Raw genomic sequence first — 22,075 nt, forward strand, 5'->3', positions numbered from 1 at the left:
CACACGCTAGCGCTCTGCGTAGCTACCAGCTGTTGCATGCATTGTCTACACATTAGCGCTCACTGCAACTTTCAACCTGGTGAAAGAGTGGAAGGTGTGAAGTATGGTATGCGTCCGATAACTTGTCCGTAAGTGTTGAGAGGAACGTTAAAACAATAGAAGAATCGGCTGGGTTGTTCACAAGTTTTCATTCTACAACGACTATTACGACCAACAAAGACCTTTAGTCTGTATACATCGAGGACAAGTATTCACAGAGGTAGGCGGTGTAGCACTAGCGGGGCCATTGATCACATTCCCATGCTTTGATCAACGAAATGGACCGCAAAAGAAACAAAAAATGCAGTTGACTAGTGAGGTTGATTATGATTTTACAACGATAATCTTTTTTTTGTCCGAGTACGATCACGATCGCGATCGAGTTCACATTGCATAAATTCCAATATGGCGGCGGCCATGTTGGCCGACGTGTTTTTATAACGTGTTGACATTGATCCTAGCGTCGCGTGTGGTTCCACTCTGACACGTTCTCTGAAAGATTTTACACCTGATTTTCGAGTGATTCTAGTCGTACTTAGTTCATGTCTTGTGATCATCTTGGTGGTATTTTTAAAATCAAGAATCGAACGACGATGTTCAGTGGCAGTGGTAGTTACGCGGGGGGGGGGGGGGGGGGGGGGGGGGGGGGGGGGGGGGGGGGGGGGGGGGGGGGGGGGGGGGGGGGGGGGGGGGGGGGGGGGGGGGGGGGGGGGGGGGGGGGGGGGGGGGGGGGGGCCGGCTGGTTTAAATTGATCCCCGTGATGAAACATTATTCGCGGTGTTTGTCGTTCAAAAATGATATAAAACTCAATAACATTTGAATTGTGTAAAGCTTAACCTTATGAATTTTCCTCTTTGTTGGCAATTTTTGACAATTTTATTAGCAATATATGTATTAATGAAACTCCAATCAGACGAACCATTTCTTGCTTTCAATCTGAACTTGCTGTTACTGTTTGAATCTTCTATTTTAATTGCAATTGTACTATACTGTGATGATTTATTTAAGTGTAATAAAGTTTCCATGATGTTCAAATTGCATACTTGTGTGTTACCATTGCATTTTGTTGTGAGCGTACATGAATGCGTGGGTGCATGTGCAAGCTTATATCCATATGCAAATATAAATTAATGATATGCAAATGATTATGCAAATTAGCCGCTACGCTTTTGCTTGATCCTGGGGAGAACACTGCATTGTGTCATTGTTTATACAGCAGAATATCAGTCTTAGACCCCTAGTCTTATCACCTTGACCCCTGTCCGTTTCAACCCCAGTATTATATTCTTCATCTCATGTCGCTGATTATGGAGGCCTCACACCCCCTCCCTCAGTATCCTAGTCAATTTTTCGACCTCGTCACACTTTTCCTGTTATATGACAACATTTCTGATATATCATGCTATTTGCCTGGGAAAATTGATGGTATTTCTGTGAGAAAATCTGCTTGCTTCAAAACAATTTACCTGTTTTGATATGCAAAAACACTCTGCAATTGGCCGTGTACACCAATACAATGCATCTACCTAAGCTTGCCTGTAGAGGTTTTGGTGTGTTTCTGGCATTACTACCGTCCACTACACCACTTCAAAGTGCATGAGCATCGAACAAAACTGACCACATGCTTTCAAGATAGCAATACAAGTTGGTCTCTCTAACACAGGAGAAAAGGGGTGGTTCCAAAATGGTCAGGGGTTGAGGTGACCCAAAGCCCCCTTATTTCATTCTGTCACTGTTCACACAGCAAATTAACAATCTTAGTTTGTACACTCATTTCTCTTTGCTATTGTTCACACAACAGAATTTCGGTCTTAGATTGTAAACTCATTTCATCCCGTCATTGTTAACACAGAAGAATATCAGTCTGTTGGGCCAGGACATTATTTACATTCTATAATCTTCATCCGATATATATCTTTACCACTTACAACTTACCATTGTAATAAATGTACTGTTAGAACTACAAATATACACAAAAATGTGCAAATTGTGTGTTTCAGAGCAGTCTTTATTGTGGATGCAAAATGCCTTATGTTCCTGGTCTTTAACTTAATAATATTATAATTTGCATTAATTGCAATTGGCAACGAGTAAAGAAGTGGGAAAATACTCCTGATAAACAGTCATTGTAGAGGACTTTTTTGAACATGTCTCACTTTTGCAAGACAATTTGTAGATCTGTTAACCCAGTTGTTCAAGGCGAGGTGCTTGGACTAGCGGGGAGACGTCTAGTCTTCATTTTCCTTTACGCAGCTCTAACTCTGGCGATTAAACTTCTTGGTATGCCCATTGTAATAAGTCTTTCATCAGACAAACTTGCTAAATCTGGTATCAATGCAGCAACATGATGCCAACAAAGTTCAAACAAACTGGGTACTGCAAGCCAAATTCTGCAAATTTCCCCTGTTCTTTGGCTGTCATCCAAATTCACTACTCCTCCAAAGTAGTACATACACCCACTCTGCAAAAAGATCAAAATTTGGTTATTTATATCAGACAGGATCAAAGTTAAAAAAAAGACTTGTAAGTTGCATACACTAGTACCATATAGAAAATACTCAGGAAAATGGTTATTTCAAAACAGTACAAAAAAGAAAACCTGAGAGTGAACGCAATAAGTATTCCATGAATGATGTATTGTGGTGTGGATTGAATGAATTACAGTAAAGGAATGCAAAGAAAGATCCAACGATGAAATAGTAGAGCAGCTAAGTTAATATTTGGCAGGGAAGTTTTCATTGGCATCCATCCATGGTCTTATCATATCTAAAATGGCACTAAATATACCCTTAGTGAAAAGTATAGACAGTTGGCTGTACATTTTACTGACGGAACATTCCACTGATAGAAAATTCCACTGAGTTTAGGGCACAAAGCAGTAACTTTAGAGGATATTTCAAATCTTTTTTTTGTGTGTGTCAAATACAAGCTCTAGTGCTACTCCTTAAAGGATGGTAAAAACACTCAATATTTATCTTGTCAACACAGTGCCTATACGTGTAGAATGCTCTGTGACTGTTTACATTTGAATTCTCATCTGGATCAGAATTCACTTACTACACGCATGACACGTATGGAAAATAACATGCAGTCAACATGTTTACAGACTCTGACAGGCTGAATACTGTGTAACTCAATATGCTTTGAGACATAAAAATCAAACTAACTGTAGTTAAAACAACACTGTGAAAAATCATCAAAGTGACAGTTTACCATGTTCAAACAAATGACTTCAAAAACTTATTGGATCAAACATTTCTATACATTTTAAAAGATTTGCTATTGATAATAATACATGTATGTTGCTGGTTTTCCGTTGGAAAGGGGAAACACCACATTTAAGAGTTCAACCATTGGGCTATGAAAAATGCTATCTTCCAGTTTAAAAGCTGTTAAAGAAATTGTAATTTTAAAACTTTACTCGAAAAATTTGTCTAATTTGTGTATATTTATATCTATTTTGTCTACGTGTATTTTGTATGTATTACACAGTACATGTTTCGTTTTTATACAGGACATCATGGCAGCTCATAGAACACACTAATGTGAGAAATCAATTGACATCTCCAGTGTAAATAAGGAGAAATACATAAATAAACATGTCTTTGTAAATGACATAGTCCCCTCTGATTAATGAATTTAGAAACCAGTGGAAATGCTGCTGAAATGAGTTTGATCGACAGATATCTAGAAAATGGTGGAGAAAATGATGTATTGATGTATATGCAGTTGACGTGCAAGGATCAAATTAGTTTGCTACATTTCAGAAATAGTTTGGTGTGTGATCAATGGTGGCAATGAGGTTATATGAAGTTTGAATGTTGGTTTGTGATAAAGATGGATATGGGTGGACAGATGATGAAGTCCCTAACATGGAATATGTGTGTAGGTATTGTAAATTTTGCCAATTGTTGACCTAGCAATGTATAAAGCTCAGTTTAACAAGCACAAGAGTAAAACATGACTTAACTTGAAAGAACCGGGCACAAGGGAAATACAGGGCTGTTAATTATAGCCGTCAATGTTGCTGTTGTCTTTATCTTTGCACATAGGCCATGGTACAGTGAGGGAGCAATGATCTAGCTCACAGAAAAGTACATGCACCTGGCCATTTTAAATCGTATACAATGGAAACCACCTATTGTAAGTCAATACTGTTGCAGAGAGTTGGCCATATTATCTTGATGTATCTAATTTGAATCAAAAAACAAGATACCCCTTTCAACTTTGGTGCCGGAAGTATAACATAAAAAATGTTTCAGTATTGAGGTGGTTGGCATAGGACATGTTCAATACTGCAATAGGTACTTAATAAAAAGAAATAGTTTCTGAAACAAAGTATAAACTTTGATATGTGCTTTGGTAACTAAATTACAGTTTCAAACAGGAACAAAACTAGTTTTGAACAAGTCATCGTTGATGACACAGTCCCCACTTGTTAATGGGTACTTTGATTACAGGTCCTCAGAGAGGATAGAGTCCTCTTCATTAGGTCTGTGATAAAAATACTTTTGAATAAATTCGCTTGATACATGTCTGAGCTGTAGTTCAGGACATGAAAAAATCATAATACAATGGCCACATGGCGGCCATATTGGATCGTATCACTGAACAAATCTATGTGCATATGTATGACAGACATCCAGCTCTATGGGTTTGCTCAGAATTAGATATACGCATAATTAATGAGGTACAGTATGAAGCATCATAAGGTCTCCCATCATACCATATATGAAAGGTGTACCACTTGTGGTTACTGAGTTATGGACAAATATGTATATTTGAGGTCAAAGGTCATCCAGGTCATGTGACATTTTGTCAAAATAATTGTATTGCTAAGTTATCCCTATATACCAAAAATCAGACCTCTAGCTCTATTGGCTCGCTCAAAATTAGATATGCACATAATTAATGAGGTACAATATGTGGTGTCATAAGCTGTCCCATCATACCATATATGAAGGGTGTAGCACTTGTGGTTACTGAGTTATGGACAAATATGTATATTTGAGGTCAAAGGTCACCGAGGTTACATGACATTTTGTCAAAAAAATTGTAGTGCTAAGTTATCCCTATATACCAAAAATCAGATCTCTAGCTCTATTGGCTCACTCAAAATTAGATATGTGCATAATTAATGAGGTAAAATATGTGGCGTCATAAGCTGTCCAATCATACCATACATGAAGGGTGTACCACTTGTGGGTACTGAGTTATGGACAAATATGTATATTTGAGGTCAAAGGTCACCGAGGTCACGTGACATTTTGAAAAAAAAATAGTATTGCTAAGTTATTCCTATATACCAAAAATCAGACCTCTAGCTCTATTGGCTCGCTCAAAATTAGATATGTGCATAATTAATGAGGTACAATATGTGGCGTCATAAGCTGTCCAATCATACCATACATGAAGGGTGTAGCACTTGTGGTTACCGAGTTATGGACATATATATATATTTGAGGTCAAAGGTCACCAAGGTCATGTGACATTTTGTCAAAATATCTGAGATATCTGCGTGAATGGATGGACTCACGGACGGACATGACCCAATCTATAAGCCCCCTGGACTTCATCCGTGGGGACTAAAAACTGTGTCACTGCATCCTTTTTGCAATATGAATACGATGAGAAACTAAATTTTTATTTTTCTTGGCCTTATACATGGGAGTCTATGGACTGCCTTATACATGGGAGTCTATGGAGACTGCCTTATACATGGGAGTCTATGGAGGTGAAAACTAAAAAGTCCTCTAACACGGCCAAATTTGATCGCATTGTGAAACAAATCGACGTGCATCTGTATGGGGTAGGGTACTATCCTTGTGCAAAGTTTGAAAGAAATTGACCTGGGCATCTCTGAGATATCTGCGTGAACAGACGGACGGACGCATGCACGGACGCAGGCACGCACGGACATGACCAAACCTATGAGTCCCCCCGGACGGTGTCCGTTGGGACTAAAAAATAATTTTGATATGAAGTCCCCCAGACTTTGTCCCTCAGGACTAACAAGCTATTATCACTGATGGCATAGTCCCTTGAAGTTAGATTGTGATGGTATTATGTCAAGGTAGCAAAGCTGTGTTGATGAAGAGGGTGGGTATCTTTGATAGCTCATTTTAGGACGGCCTGACCAAAACTGACAAAAATAGCTGCAAAAACACACAATTGAAGATTTTATCATAATTTGAAAATATCACATTTCGATAACCCCTAGGAACCTCCATACCAAATAAAGCTACTGGATGAGTAGCTTTTGAGACACAAATTTTTTGACCAAAAATGGCAAAAATTGCCCCAAATAACAACAAAAATAGATACTTACTGGTGTTATTGCAGCAGAATGAAAGAATGATGGTACAGGCATAACAGTGTGAATTTTTGTCCATTGTAATGATGGTAAATGTAATTTCCATAAATCATTGAATATAACCGAGTTGTTGTGTCCACCACTAATGTAGACTTCTGTAAGGAATTGATAAAAAGCTTTATTAAGAAAGGTGTCATAAATGACTCTGTGCTGTCATTTCAATTGATACAGACATGACTTCAGCTACATAAAGCACATGCAGTCTACTACTATCAGTATTTTTAAAATCACAGACACCATAAAAATAACAAGTCATCGTTGATGACACAGTCCTCACTTGTTAATTAGTACTTTGATTGCATGTCCTTGGAGAGGATAGAGTCCTGTTCATTAATTGGGTCTGTGATTTAAGATGAGTTCAATGATGGTGAAAACATTAACCCTTAAAGTGCCGGGTCAGTTTATAAACCGACACGGCATTCTCGCTCTCAGCGCCACGTCGGTATATAAACCGACAGTGGTTGCGTTCTATGCTTATGCCTAACTTAGCTATGCATTGCCGAACTCAGCCAGGAGGGTATTCCTGACCCTTTGAACCCAGTTTAGTACCATATAAGGACTAAAATAATGACATCATGCAGCCTAACAATCGAAAATTCCAGTAATTTATGCGAACTTTCTTCAAAAGAGGTCAGCGGTTTTCATGAATATTTAATCAGGTCTGCTGTTTCACCCGTACGCGGATACGGCCACAGTGCATTGAACGAAACACGTACGTACGTTTTGAAAGCTTTACTATGCCGTAGACATGGAAGACAACTATATTATGCCAAGCTACTGCCCTCTGGGTGATAGAAATGATAGATTTTACAGTTTTTTTGAGAATATTTTATGGAAAAATGACACGATTTGCTGACCAAATTGATCGAGATAGTGAACTTCGAACGTATCGGCAGCTAAGATGGCGGCACTGTGTGATGCCTAACTCTCGACATGGAACCCGAGGTTAAGGTTTTCGAAGTCCAAAACATGCAAGATTGAGAAATTTGTAAGGATTTGGTTAAATTGAAGTGTATTTTGTGAATTTTCAAGCGTTGGACTGCCAAAAAGCACCTTTAAACTGTTGATATTTGACCTCCGGCCGGCCTGGAGCGAGACGGCCATGACAGTCGACCCGGTTTGTAAATGAAATGTAGTTGTTCCGAAATGTTGACATTGCGAGACATTTCCTACGTGTTACGCATTTTTTTAACTGAAATAAACCGGACATGAAACTTTTTTTCTCGATACTTTGTGGTTTATTTCCATTTCGTGGCGGATTTTGTGGCATGCTTGTCAAAATACGTGATCAAACTTGGCGAACGGATTGACTAGTATGTATGGTAGTACGAATACGGACTCGATAAGCCACAGATAGTTACACACACGTACGTGAATTAAACTGATGTAAGTTGGGTCAAACACCAAAATTAATCAATAAAAAGATTAGTGAAATGTGTTTTTGTCTTCAACTCTTCATTATAATTATACCGGCGGTTCAAACTATACAGAGTCAGTTGAATATGCCCTATAGTTGTGTGCATGTGTTGCACAATAGTTACCCCTCCATGTACAATATGGAACCTTGTTGTCTCTGTGTATGCAAATTAATTGTTTGTGTTTACAGGCAAACAAGACTATAATTGATTTCTTCTAACTTTGAATACAGATTTTAAATAACACTAACAAGAAATCGTATGATAGATAGTAAACTGATGACAAAGTGGATATGTACACTGAATTCTTCTCTGGAAAATCATTTCCACTAGAAGAAATAAAATATATAAACAAGCAAACAAATACAAACAAACAAACAAATACCACAGACAAGTAAACGACAATGCTTGGGCAATGCAATCATGCCGATGCTCCATACACAGTAGTTGTCAATCTACATTTAATGTACTGCATGTAAAATATTACTTGTATTTTTGTAGAGATGCATTTGCACAGGAAGCATTTGTATTATTTTGAAAGACACTAATTGTTTGTTTGTTTTTGCTTATTATTTACGTATGATGTTACATGATGCTGAAATCGTGTACCTGAATTCGCGTCTTTCCATAACATGAAAATTTTATTCAAGTTTGAAGGCCGTTGATGAATTTTATACATTTTTAGAAACTTTTTATCATTTTCAGTGAATTTTGAACAAAAAACGAGCATTTTAGCCCAATTTTACACCTTTAACGTGTAAATTGAAACTTTTCATTGTCATAGAGAGCTTCTTCATATCCTGAGCTTTGGAAATAATAATGGTTTGTTAGGGTTTCTCGTCACAGAAAATGAACTGCACCGGTCTGAAAAAAGCATAACATGTTGAGAAGTTGGGTTCAAAAAGTCCTTGGCCTGGCAGTTGCATTGCATAGAAAGTCTATGGCACTTTAAGGGTTAAAACAATTTGGGCTGCCACCCTAAATGTAAAAGGTCATTAAATAAGTCAACTAGTAATAAATTGATTGGATGTTGCCAAACATTTTTGCATTCTAATATAACACAATACCACAAAGTGTCAATCAATTGTATTACAGCACTGTGAGATCTGTACAAAGTTTCATCAGATTTGATGAGGTTTTTCTGGATATATCACTCTAATTAGGAAAGTTTAGTAAATATGTAAATTAACAATTAACAAGTCATCGTTGATGACACAGTCCCCACTTGTTAAAGGCCAGGGCTGGGTATAAATAGCAAGCTGCCCCTGTTGGAGTTAGTTCATGCAAAGCGTGGCTTGGGTGGCGTCACCCTCAATCGCTCCGTAAAAAACATGCCAAAATGGTCACAGGCGAAGAAACTTAGGCGTCCATGCACATGTACCTAACCATGAATGTCTAGTGATTGAATATATAGATAAATTTTTTTGATTTGAGCATAAATAAAGCTGATTTTGGTCGATGAATGTATTTCTCTTTGTCTTCAACTTGCGTGGCAAGCGGCCACAACAAAGGTCTGCAAGCTGTCAATCAAAAAAGGACGCGATACAGGTGTGAATCGGTAAACGTTTGCGATGTCAACATGTTAGCTACGCACAGCCATGTAATTAGATTGGGCGACCGCAGTGCAGAGCCGCATGCACAGGCACTCTTTAGCTGGGTAGTCTGCTAAATAGATCGATTTTCAGCTCGATCTATCGATCCCGTAGTCGATATGCCCACCTATCAAAACACCCATTTAGGTTGCAGTGCCGGCATGTCGACTACGATCGATAGATCGAGCCGAAAAGCGAACAGACTACCCAGCTCGAGCCCCTGTGACTGCTAGTATGCCACCCAAGCCATAGCGCGTTCTCGCGTAGACGTCGTAGGCTACACGCCGCTATTTCCGATCGTTTCTTCCACAGAACTAGTCATTTAAAGTTCAGATTCAAGTTCTTTTAGATTTTTCTGTCGGGAAAAGTATTATTAGGCCTATTATCATCTTGCCGTTTTAAAACATTTTTGATGACCTAAACGACATCGTGTGTTGTTCAATTGCCATGGAATCCGATGTCAAGCAAAGACAGTGACTTTTTTTCAAGTTGAACAAAATTTCCTTCCTGGTTGAGTCAGTCAATTAATAGAAATACTCTTGTTCACAATTGATTAAACCATAGACAGTGGACTGTCTCGATTATCCCGTCTATGATTCGATATTCACTGACTCATTATTCTCTTCTTTGTCGATCGATGAAAGTATTTTCATCTTCAATACTCGGTCATAATTTGACAGATGTAATATCCAAACATATATTGTCATTTAATTTCTGACCAACGTACAAAAACTTGGCCCGTTCGCCAAAGCACATATCTGACGAGATGTTTTGCGAAACAGTGAATAAACATATTGGATGAACAGTCGTGACGGTACCCTATGCATTAGGGGATAATCATGTTGCAGTCTCCTCGGAAAAAAAAACCCGGGGATGTTTAGGCGATAATAAAGGCGATGACTCAGTTGAATAAAAAAACTTTTCGGACATCATATCTAAGCGTACAATTGTCGGTTTGATGTGCGACCGTACGCAGATCGTTCATATTCTCCATAAAACTAGTCAAAACAATTCTGCGACAATGATGGTGTCTCTTCGTGAACGTCCTTGAACCCGTAGCCACGACCATTGTTTTTTATGTGTTCTGTGGTTGATGATTGGTAGAATTCATGTATCAAAATTTGAAGACACACGTGATTGAATCCTGTGATTGTTAGGATACTGACGGTGTGTAGGGACGGCAACAGTCCACGGACCAAGCAAGGGAGCATCAGCAGTACGCAGTACATTGCATGCTTTCTGAGAATGAACAGCGTGTTTCCATAGCTACCATACGAAATCCGGCATTGACCAATGTTCCTGTCCTGTGTCGGAGGATAATTTTCGAGCTGCGTAGCTACTGTTGAGGTTCAGATAGCCAAATCTTTCGTGTTCGAAAGGCTTATCGATTTACAGAACATACTAAACTTTACAGCACACGGGGCAAAGCCAAATACTTGCCAGGTTGGAAAATTTCAGCGAGTCGCTCTCACCAGTGATCGCGAGGAAAAAATACGTCGGTATCATTGATGTGCCATGTTTATTGTTGTTTGTACGACTAGTTTGAAAGTCATAGACTTTCTTAATGAGGAAATTCATATTGTCATTCAATATTTTACACACTGAGTCACCTGTGCATTCAAATACGTCCATTCGGAAGCAGAAACGCTTTCAGATTTTCGATGGTGATAACTAGCTTCAGGCCGTGACATGTCTCCAGTTACGAAGTTTACCCGATCCTGAACCGTTAAATAAATGTTGGCAAAATAAACATCAAGTGGCTAGACTTGGGAGAGAGAGAGAGAGAGAGAGAGAGAGAGAGAGAGAGAGAGAGAGAGGTAGAGGTGGTTTATGCAGTCGCGAACTTATCATGGTCTTTAGGACGGATGGATACATTTGCGCTGCACAGATATCGAAAATGTACAGATACTTTCTCGAACTTTTACTTATTTTATAACAAGGGTAGAACAAAACCAAAAGTGTTGAAGATACTCTTCAGATGTTTAATTCACAAGTTTGCTAAAGTTAAATTATACCGGTACTTACAGAAAATAGTCGCTGTAGTCTTCTGTTCAAAGAAATATGTTCTTCAACATCACGTTTCTTATGATCGGTGATGTTACATTTTATTATTTCTATAAACAAGGTTATAGATTAATGCATCACGAGTAGTAAAGTAAAGGTGTACAACTGGGACAGAGTAAGAATTTTACACCCATTTTATTCATTTATCTACATGAAGCGAAGGAAAAATTAACCATCCATGTAACTAAAGTATGACCCTGACCTATATATGAACTCACGCGCAGCAGTGCATTGTCCTGAACTAAGCGGGGAAATTCCCTGCTGAGTCAGGTCCTGGACTTGCGCAATACACTAGCTATGACTCACTGGGTATTAGAATGGACCACTAGTGGACATGTAGAAACTTGTTCTGTCTGACCTAAACACACAACATGTGTAGACACGTTCCGAAGGTGTACGGGAAATTCCGTGTGAGTCATCACCATCAAACTAGCCTATATAAAGGGACCCGTGTTGTCAGTCAGTCGCGGAGTCCAGCTGATGTTGAACACGAAGTTAACTAAATTTCATATCCATTTAATCCATAATGTCTTAGGTATCTTTCCAGAGGTGGACTAAATCCTTCTTGTTTTTGAATTTCTAGCGCCTGATGAAATATGTTCTGAATAAGTTCTGACCCCGGGGCCTCTGTTGTTGCACCTTTTTCTTGTATTTGTGTAAGCAGCTGTTTATATTGCACATAATAATGTTTATACTTCTCTCTTCTTTTTGATACTCCTGTTTTTCCTTGTATCACATCAATAATAACACCTGGTATAGGAGTTAAAGCTAAAAGAACTGGAACTGTAGGAATTGCCGCTATTACAGCTGAACTTACAAGAATTCCCTTAGTCACATTAAGAGCCATATCAATTCGACCCATTAATTTATAACTTCGTCGATATGCGGCGCTAGTTCTTTCGATATAGTCGGCCAATTGTTCAACGCTTTCAACAACTGAGATGTGCATTTTTTTTTACTGTATATGTAAGGGATGATAAAAAATAATTGTAGTAATATAGAAATACAATATGGCAGAAGGAGGAGAAGATATACCACTCCAGGATTTCGATGATGCAAATTTAAATGATGATGACGCTACTGCTGAAACATTCTTTATAGAAGATGATAATACCATTGCAGAAGCTGATCCTTCCCTGGCTAGCCCACAGGTTGATCGTTTGACTGAACTTAGAGTAGATAAAAAATTAAGAATGGCTAATAAATTCTTAAAGGAGAATAAAATTACTGATCCGGATGCACTAAATGTATTGGCTACGGAATCTGAGATTAGGGACGAAAAGCTGTATTATAAAGACCTCAAGCTGTCTAAAGATAGAGGAGGTGGATTTTATAAGCTAGCCACATTAAGGAGTGAAAAAGGAGGAAATGCATTTATTAGAGAAGTATTAGGAGGTCTCTCTAGCGCAGAGCCCGAAAATGTGAGTCATACATCGCATTCTAAAGATGTGATAGCTGATAAAATACCGGCTGAGAAGATGACGCCAGAAGACATGGGTGTATACAAAGATGAACTGACAGAGTTACGACAAGATGCGTCTGGTAATGCAGATAAAATACAAGCTTTTGAAAATAAAATCGAACAATGGAACAATCTAAACCCAGAATATAGAGCTATTAATGACGAATTAAAGATTGCGAATATGCGTATTAGCGAGCTTAACAATGAAAAAGTTAAAATAAGGCTAGAGAAAAGAGAAGTTGAAAAACAGTTAAAGGAAATTCCTGAAGATCACACCCAAGGAAAAGAAAAAGCCAAGAAACTACTAGCTGAACTCATAACAAGAGAAGCTAAAATTGTTGATCGAATTGAATACGAACATGGTAAGATCAGTGAGGCACGTGAAAGTCTGGCTACGACTAGGTCTCTTCGTGATGTAATTTCTGATCCAGAATTATCACTGAGACTGAAGCTGACAGAGTTATTTAAACGAAATGGTATAACAATCGCTGCAATACTGACTGCCCTTGGAATGACAATATCAACAATTGCCCTGGCTGTAACTAGAGGAGGAGGGGGAGGAGGGGGAGCAGGAACTGGCGGGTCTGGTTCAGGTCCACCCAAAGTATATACAAAAGCGAAAGAAATTGTAAAGCAATTTGGCGAATGGTTAAAAACATTGGCCGCAAAAAGTGCTGCTGCAATACCAGGTTTAATCGGTTCCCTCGTCAGTTTTCTATTAAAAACAGCAGGATCGGTTGTCGGATTTGTTGGAGAACAGCTATGGATATTTTTAACTGGATTAACATTAGTCATTATAAATAAAATTATGTATTAATATATGACACCCCTACGGCATCGACATGTTTGGTGAAAAGAATATTGCAAAGTTTCTTTCTAAAAATAAAGACCTGTTTGGTTTCTCTGTCGAATTGGAATGGTGCAAACTCCGACGAGTAAATCGACATATACTTCGAGCAAATCCAGGTGTCCGACTCAAAGATGATAATCTATATCATAACATATTAGCTTTCGTGAAGGAATGTCAAAAGACTAACTTCTTTAAGCGACTAGAATTCATAGCTGTATTCCAGGATACTGAGGATGACCAAGAGGCTCATCATCTCCAAGAATATTGGGTCCTTCGATTGATTCGCGACACAGGCAATCGATTTATCTTTCAGTCAGACGGAAATATTTATGTAAAGATGTGATTTGAATTTTTTCTTCTAAGTCATTATATACACGAAGTGAAACGTAAGATGTGATTTATTTTCTTTTTTTCTTCTACTATATACATTACACGAAAAATGGGGTACGATAGAACATTATCACCGACTTTCACCAACCGAATACCGAATGGAACAAAGTCAGAAAGAACTCATCACGTGATTGCTCATAATCCAAGTGAGGCAGATCCAGGCCAGACACTTATCATACGATGTCCAAAGTTAGAAAGCGGAGTACTCTTAGTTCCAGATACTTTCGACCTGGTTTTTGATCTCGAAGTAACGGGAGATGAATATAACCGAGTAGTACAAAATGTTGCAAAAAATTTGGTGGAGCGTATGAAACTCACTTGAGGGTCAGACACTTTCCGATTTGAGTAAATATAACTTTATTGAATGCTATCGTGATCTCTTCAAACATAAAAAGGAGAGAACGAACATGACACTGTACGGAATTCAGAACGAAAATCTAAGAAAATTGAGAAGCGGTGCGACCGATGCAGATCAAAACGTCGTGGGCGATAAGTTACTTTTCGACACATATAAAACAAAATATGCTATTCGTCTCACTCATCCCCTCATAACAGGTCATGGAGTTGCATATCCAAAAGAGTTAGGGAGTCATATTGAATGGGAAATTACGTTGGCACCCGCCTACCAATTACTTGTCAGTAATCAGGTTGTTACAACCAATTATAAATTAAAAAACATTCAAATGGAATACGAGACAATTTCTGACCTCGATCTCGCGAGGTCAACTGCTGGTTATTACAACAGTGGAAAAAGTTACCTTTACGAGCATATACATTATTTTAGAACAATCCCATTCAAAGAATCGGACACGGTTATCAATGAAAATATAAATGTACCACGACGTAGCATTAGAGGTATCGCTATACTCTTCACTAAAAATCAGAATCAGACAGAACTGAACAGTGAACTTTTCTTTAACCCATCCATTGAATCTGTGTCTGTATCAATCGAAGGCATTGCAAATAAAGTGTACGCTCAGAAGATGATACCAAGACAATTTTGGCGAGAGGTGCGACGGTATTTTGCTGAAGATAAAGATTGGTGTGAAATTGATATAGATGAGGCCGATTATTTGAAGAATAAATTCTGTCTGTTTATCGATCTGCGTAGCTTTAAAGATATTGAGTTTCATGGAAATGGTTTAAAAGTAATGAACACAAAGGACGGAATACAGCTTGAGATCCTGAAGAAAGATACCGCGTGGGGTGGCGATGACGCTCACAATGATAATATATTTGCACACATTTATGTTATCAGTGATGCCCTGGTCTCTATTGAAAATAGTAGATTAAAGTCTTTACAATTTTAAACCATGACCCGTCATTCCTATCGGCCATGTTTCTGCCAGCCATTCGCCTGTGTCTGGATTGTATAGCTGCACACGTTTGATATCATTTGGCGCCATCATGATTTTACTGCGCTTTTCACTACGGATTTCTCCAGCCTTTTTCCGTACAAACTGTACAAACTGTGCCGGCTCCGGCTTCTTCCCAGTTTCAAACAGATCTTTATAATCTTCAAAGTTCAAATGTTTTCTAACACAAACATCTTTCACCCCTTTATTTTTTTTCGTCTCGGAAACGGGAGTTCGAAAAGCATACACTTTCGAGCGTATGCCGACAAAATCAAGAATAGGTTCACCATTCAACTCATCTTTAAATTTACCTATCACTTTTTTATTAATCTTCGGAAAGTTGGGTCCACTCATCCCACTAGTATCATATATAGACTTCTCACCATTCTTTTCCACATCTTCCCGAACTATATCATTGAAAGTTACGTCCGGGTCCGGGATCGGTACACTGTAAACAAAACTGTCAGTATCCATGTAGGCTAATCGTATTCCAGGGAACTGTTTTCGAAAGTAATTGTAATGCGTCTCATACATAAGCAGCTTAGAAAGTTCCAGTACTGCGGCGCCGATGAAAACTGGTTTTACATATCTATGCTCATCCGTTTTCAGTTCCAGTAGGGCACTGTCGCAGGAATCACCATCCTCTTCGGAAGTTATGAAAGTTATATGTTTCATCTTTAGTATATGTTTCATCTTGGATTATACTTCTGAATCTTTTTACGTCCACTATCCGTGCCGTTCCAGTCCGAAACAAATTTAAAGTCTCTGTACTTTCGAACATCTTCTATTGTCTTACCGAACATTGCATTATTCATCAGCTTATAGAAATTCTTTTCGAAATCTGTCCTCCCCTTTGTCCTCATTTTAGTGTTAAAGTCAATATATTTCGCGAGACATGCCCTCTCATCGAAAGCAAGCACCCGATAAATCTTTTTCAATCTCATTCCCATCCGAAGATAGAATTCCAGCAACTTGTAGTGTAAGACGTATCTCTCTCTATCTATCACACTTGTAATCAGTCGACCGCCCTGCCTCGGAAAATCGAAGTGATGCGGCGCTAATGGCAAATCGCTGTGTTCTTCATGTAATTTGGGGGGATATTCTAAGTCTACTTCTAGAAAACTTCGTGGAAAGGTGGCGCCGGGTCCCCACCCTCCGGAACCCGCTCCCCATTCCTCCCACTCTTCCATCGTCATCCAATGAAGTCCGCCAGTTGGCATTTTTTGACTCATTGCCCATCCGTAAAGATTATTAGCATCGAGATATTTTATTTCGGTCACCGGTTTCTCCGGATCGTAATTCCCGCCAGCTTCCCCTTCGGCGACGTAAGCCGGATGATTTGTCTGTAAATAATGAATATTACACTGGCTGATACCGCCTCTAATTCCCCTCTGTACGAAATTCATCTGCTCAGCATCTTGAATGAGCTCAAACTTATTACCTGTATAAAGTAACATAGCATCCCATGTCAAGCCGGGCGCTGACATATAGTGGGCTGGATCTAACTTGTACGCTTCTAAACATGTGTCACGGAAATTTTCGAATATATTCGCAAGAAGTAGAACGTCAGTCTCACAATAGAATTCCATATAATCACGAATCGTCTTACATTCAACTTCGTCCCATACTCGCAAAGCATGTTCGTAATCAGACTCAGAAATCCCCTCTTCCGTCAATTCGCTATAAAATTCCCCCCTCTCCGGGAGCTGGTTCTCTCCCAGTCTGTCAACCGAGTCTAAATATTCGTAGGGGAAGAAACCTTTCGCCCTTTGAATGTCCGGGTACGAAAGTGGGGCCGCCGTCCACCCATCCTCCGGCACAGTTTTTGCCAACTTCGCCAATGACCCCATCATCAACTGAGCACTGTCCATAAACTTTATAGAAAAGTGGCGTCTCTTTATCTCCCTCTTCCCATCGACAACAATTGAGGCGTGAAAAATAAATGTTTTCGAGAGGCCCATAATTCCACCATTGCTCGTCTTAGCTATTATATTTGGCTCTTGTCCGGAACCCCCTCCATCTATTTCATGTAATTCTTTCAAAATAAAAGAACCATCGTATCCCTTGAGGTTGTGAAAGTAGATAGGAATGGTTCTCGACGGGCGACATCCCTCGCAATAAAAAGTCGCCTCCTCCTTCACTACTCGGTATCCTGCCGGCTCTCCACATGCAATACAGACTGGATCATTGTAATTAGATCTATCTTTCATCGGTATTATTTTCCAATAATACGATTTCGAATAATACTCGGCCCGTTCTTTCATATCCTTCAGAAAGTCTGTAACACAGGAGAGACCTGTGAATGTTCTTTTACCATAAACTTTTGGCCTCGTTCCGAAGGAACCCCCCACCCACCGTTCCACCATAACATACGAAAGACAAATTGGAATGTGTCGGCCGGTCCCCTTCTCAATAATTGCCTCAGTATCTGCATAGACGACGTAGGGGGCGGGGACCTTCTTCCGATGTCCTTCGAATTGACACACTTCCTTAGGAAAAACTGGCTGGGCGTCGTCTGTTCCACAGTACACCTGATGTATTTCTAATTCTTCTGTTGACTTAAAACCTCTTTTACAAACCATACAAATACACTTCTGTCTGCGCTCATTCTTTCGATTAGTATGAGAATTAAGAAGACGATTTAACGCAGTAATTGGAACGAAGTGAGAACGGCCGCCGTCTTCGCCAACTATCAGTAAGATATTTGCTATTTGATCCGTTCCGACAGGGGCTCCGCTATATAACACAGTTATGTCGGAAGGGGCTGGATCGGACTCGTGGATCTGAAACACTTGAAGTTTCGTGCTCGGATTTTGCTGCTCGAAGCGCCTGAATACAGTCAGATCAGCGGGCGTGGGAGTGGGTATTCCCTCCCAACAGTAGTCAGCAATAAATGGGATGTACGTATTCCATTTTCTCCTTACCTGACCACATTTCTTTTTGCGAAACTCGGGATCGCTCAACTTTATACTTGCTACGACGGCATACTGAAAACAATTCTCGGCCCCCGGCGGTAGAATAAGTTCGCTCACACAATGCTTATTTTTTAACCATCCGGGAAGTTGAATCCGTTCCGGGCCAGCCCCGAGTAAAACTTCTACTAGAATTACTTCAAAATTAAGTATCTCCTCGAGAACGAGACCAGAACCCTCAACATTTTCAATTGTATCAAGCATACGATCGTAGCGATCTATTAATTGTTGCCCCACATCCGCCCCTCTTACATCTTTTGTGTATGTATCTTTTAATTTAACAGGCAATGTACGATTTTGTGTATTACCAGTTTTCGGATCCGATAATTTGACTTCCATTTCAGTATAAACAGAGTACATCTTTCGTTCCGAATGGCTTTCTTTGACCATACCTTCAATATCCACCAGCTCCCCGATATCCTTGACTCGCTTGACTTCAGGAAATTTTTTTTGTAAAACTGCTCCCTTGAATGCTGTATGTAATTGACTGGCCATAATAATCTTTATGATATTTTCTATCCTAAAAATTTTTAAAATGAAAAAATAATTATTCTATGATAGGTCATCAAAATCCACTATAATATTTTTGTCAGCATTTATTCGTTTATATATCTCACCTAATCTTTCTAAGTCGACTAGTTCTTCCGCATCTTGAATTTCTGGTTTATTAGGCGCAGCACAAAATAACCTCTCAACAGTGAAAGAAAGAGCACGCTTACTTAAGCGCGGTTTAAATGCTAAGAATTCTATCTTACTACCTTTCCGGATATTACGAGGTACAATAGCAGGATTTTCTCGGACTGGCAATGGGCTCACTGTTTTAAAAGCACAGTCAATTTCTTGAACCATATCAATACATGTAGCGAAATCATGAGCCCCTCCCCCTCTTTTAAACCGAAATTTAAAATACTTTATCTGTGCCTCGCTCCCTCGCTTCTGATACACTTTAGATGGATTGTAAAATCCAGTAGTATTCTTGGAGTGAGCGGCCAGGCTTGCAGCATAACTTTTAGCAGTAGATGCATCGAAACTTTCACCTAGGGTACGGAATATTATTAAATCAGTAAACTTTTGAAGACTCGGTTGCCAACGGACACACACCCCATCACATGTAGCTGGATCTTTAGAACCGTACTTAGGTCCGATGGGGAAAACCACTTCTAGCTCACTGTCTACGTATATGAAAGGATCTACCAAAGATTCACCAAATTTGAGTTGCCGTCACTGATTTGAATATTCTCTTCTCCGGTTTCAAGTATTTTTATTGCAGTTGAAATAGAAAGGATTGTCATTGTCTTATCGTATATATCTTAATAAAAAAAATTTTTTAAAAAACATTTCTATGATATAGTATCCTCAAAATGTCATACATATTCATAAATGGACCAACTGGAAGTGGTAAGAGTTACGATGCAGTAAATTTGGATCCGTGTCACGTACCAGAATTTGACACTAGTTTTTCCAGCAACATTGCTGACTTTTATAATGGGCGCCACGTTTCGATTGCCGATTTTCAGAAACAGTTTATAGAACATACTCTTAATTTACAATATCAGGCTTGGGTGAGGGAGGAGTGGGAGGGGTGTACCCCTTCAGAACACTACATTATTTGTGACTCTTCCATAATTCAACATCTAACTTTTTCTCGAATCCGGGGCGTTTCCGTGGCAGCAGAAGAAAAAAAGATTGTTTCTAGAGCATTTGACAATTTACCCAGTTTCATTATCATATTCAAAGATATGCCTTGGGATTATTGCAGGCGGAATGTGTTGACTCGAGCCAGGTCGTACGAAATAACCGCCTTAAAAGAACTAGAAGAGATTCACAACAAGTTCAAACAGACTTTCTTAGAAATTTGCCACGACTACAGACTTCCATGTTTGATAATTCGGAACGCTCTTACGCCTGCCCTTCTCAAGAATATACTTAATCCAACAATTGATACCGAGACAGTCGGGCCAGTAGAATATCCACAAGCTTTTGACTTTGGAATTGCATGGAGCGGCGGCAGCCAGGGATTTTTAATAGACGGTTTCAGCAAGGAGGAACTTGAAAAAGCGTACTTCCCACCTGGTCAAGAACAACTAGAACAACCTCGAGTCTCACTCAAGAACCTACACAAACTTCTTAATGCTTGTGAATCTGTGCACGCTTATAATGCTCCGTTTGACCTACGAGCACTTGACATTATGAAAAGGGGGGACTTTGAAGTTACTTGTCTATGGCTCATGTCAGTTGTGTACATTATACTTCAACCAGAACTTATAGATAAAGCTGAAAAAGGGGGACTCGAAAGAACGGACTGTGGTAACATGCACAGTCGTTTTGAAGATCTTGCAAACTTAATATGTTCAGGAACTGAGATACCACCTCATCCACATACTGCCGAAAAAGATGCAATAAGTGAACATTACTTACGACAGTACATGATAAATACTTGGCCAGGTGGTTGGAAGAATAATGGTAAGTTGTCACTTTCTTCTTTCAAGAAATTAAGACTTTTTCCATGGTACTTATTGAATAACTTTCGTAAATACTTACGTAGTACTTACGTAGTACTTGACAAGTACCATGGACAGGAACTTACGTAGTACTTGACAAGTACCAGCACAGGAACTTACGAAGTTCTAATAACATTTTCCTCTGGCTCCCAACTATTGAAACTTTCTGGATAACCTTTCCATTTTATCAGATAATATTTCTTTCCTCTAATTTTTTTCGTCTTCAAAATTCGTTCTACTCTGTACAGCTCGTCGGCTCCCCGTTCCGAAAGGGCGCTCTGAAGTTCATCGGAGTAGAAAGTGCCGAGTATTTCCTCTCCATTCAGATCTTTTATTTTGTAAACTGGTGGCGTTCCCAAGCCAGCTGCGTACACAACTTTTGAAACTACGAAAATCTCCTCTGTCCAATTTGGTAAATATCCTTTCTTGAAAGTGGTCTTGTATTTTGTAATTCGAACCCGTTCTCCCGGCTTGAATTCAGGGTTAACTCCCCCGGCTGCTAACTCAGGACCGAATAGTGTATAAAATGCCTGCCAATCGTTCTCCTCTGTTACGTCCCTGGGTTTCATTTTGATACTTCCATGAACGGTGTTATTGTAATTCTCGAGAAGTTGTGGTAGAATGGGGAGCCAGGAACGTGTCTGTTTATATGTAAAGTATTTCCACATCATCGTCTTAAGAGTCCGATTAAAACGTTCAACGACGCTAGCTTTTTTGTCACTGTAGGTGTGAAACCAATGAATACCTGACTCCTCCAACCACCCCTGCATTTTTCGGTTCGTAAATTCCCGCCCCTCATCTGTCTGAAGTTTGTCGGGCCTTCTCCCAGATTTCTTAATCACGTCTTGTAGCGCCTGTAACGTATCATCAGCCGTTTTTGACTGTATCGGCCTGGCCCATGCGTATTTGCTTAGCACATCGATTACTGTTAGCATGTATCGAATGTTACGGTTCTCTTTTGCGAATGATGAAGGGAATTCCACGAGATCCGCTTCCCATTGAGCGTCTATCGATGTTACAAAAACGCGCCGGCCCCTTCGGAAGGCACCGCGAGTACGAGG

General features: G+C 39.5%; 1 protein-coding gene across 3 annotated transcripts in view; it reads right to left on the reverse strand.

Annotated features, from left to right (window-relative positions):
• Positions 1-2,027: 2,027 nt before the first annotated feature.
• The window catches only part of LOC139134535 (kelch domain-containing protein 10-like), a 56,489-nt gene continuing 36,441 nt past the window's right edge, over positions 2,028-22,075 (reverse strand). For all 3 annotated transcript variants that reach the window (XM_070701410.1, XM_070701411.1, XM_070701409.1), the window contains exons 7-8: positions 6,369-6,508; positions 2,028-2,501 (exon numbers count right to left, since the gene is read on the reverse strand). In XM_070701410.1, coding sequence (XP_070557511.1) covers positions 2,286-2,501; positions 6,369-6,508 — 356 coding nt within the window. In that variant the 3' untranslated portion in view covers positions 2,028-2,285. The remainder of the gene's footprint in view (positions 2,502-6,368; positions 6,509-22,075) is intronic.

This window comes from Ptychodera flava, chromosome 6 (genome assembly GCF_041260155.1).
Source record: "Ptychodera flava strain L36383 chromosome 6, AS_Pfla_20210202, whole genome shotgun sequence".
NCBI classification, from domain to species: Eukaryota; Metazoa; Hemichordata; class Enteropneusta; family Ptychoderidae; genus Ptychodera; species Ptychodera flava.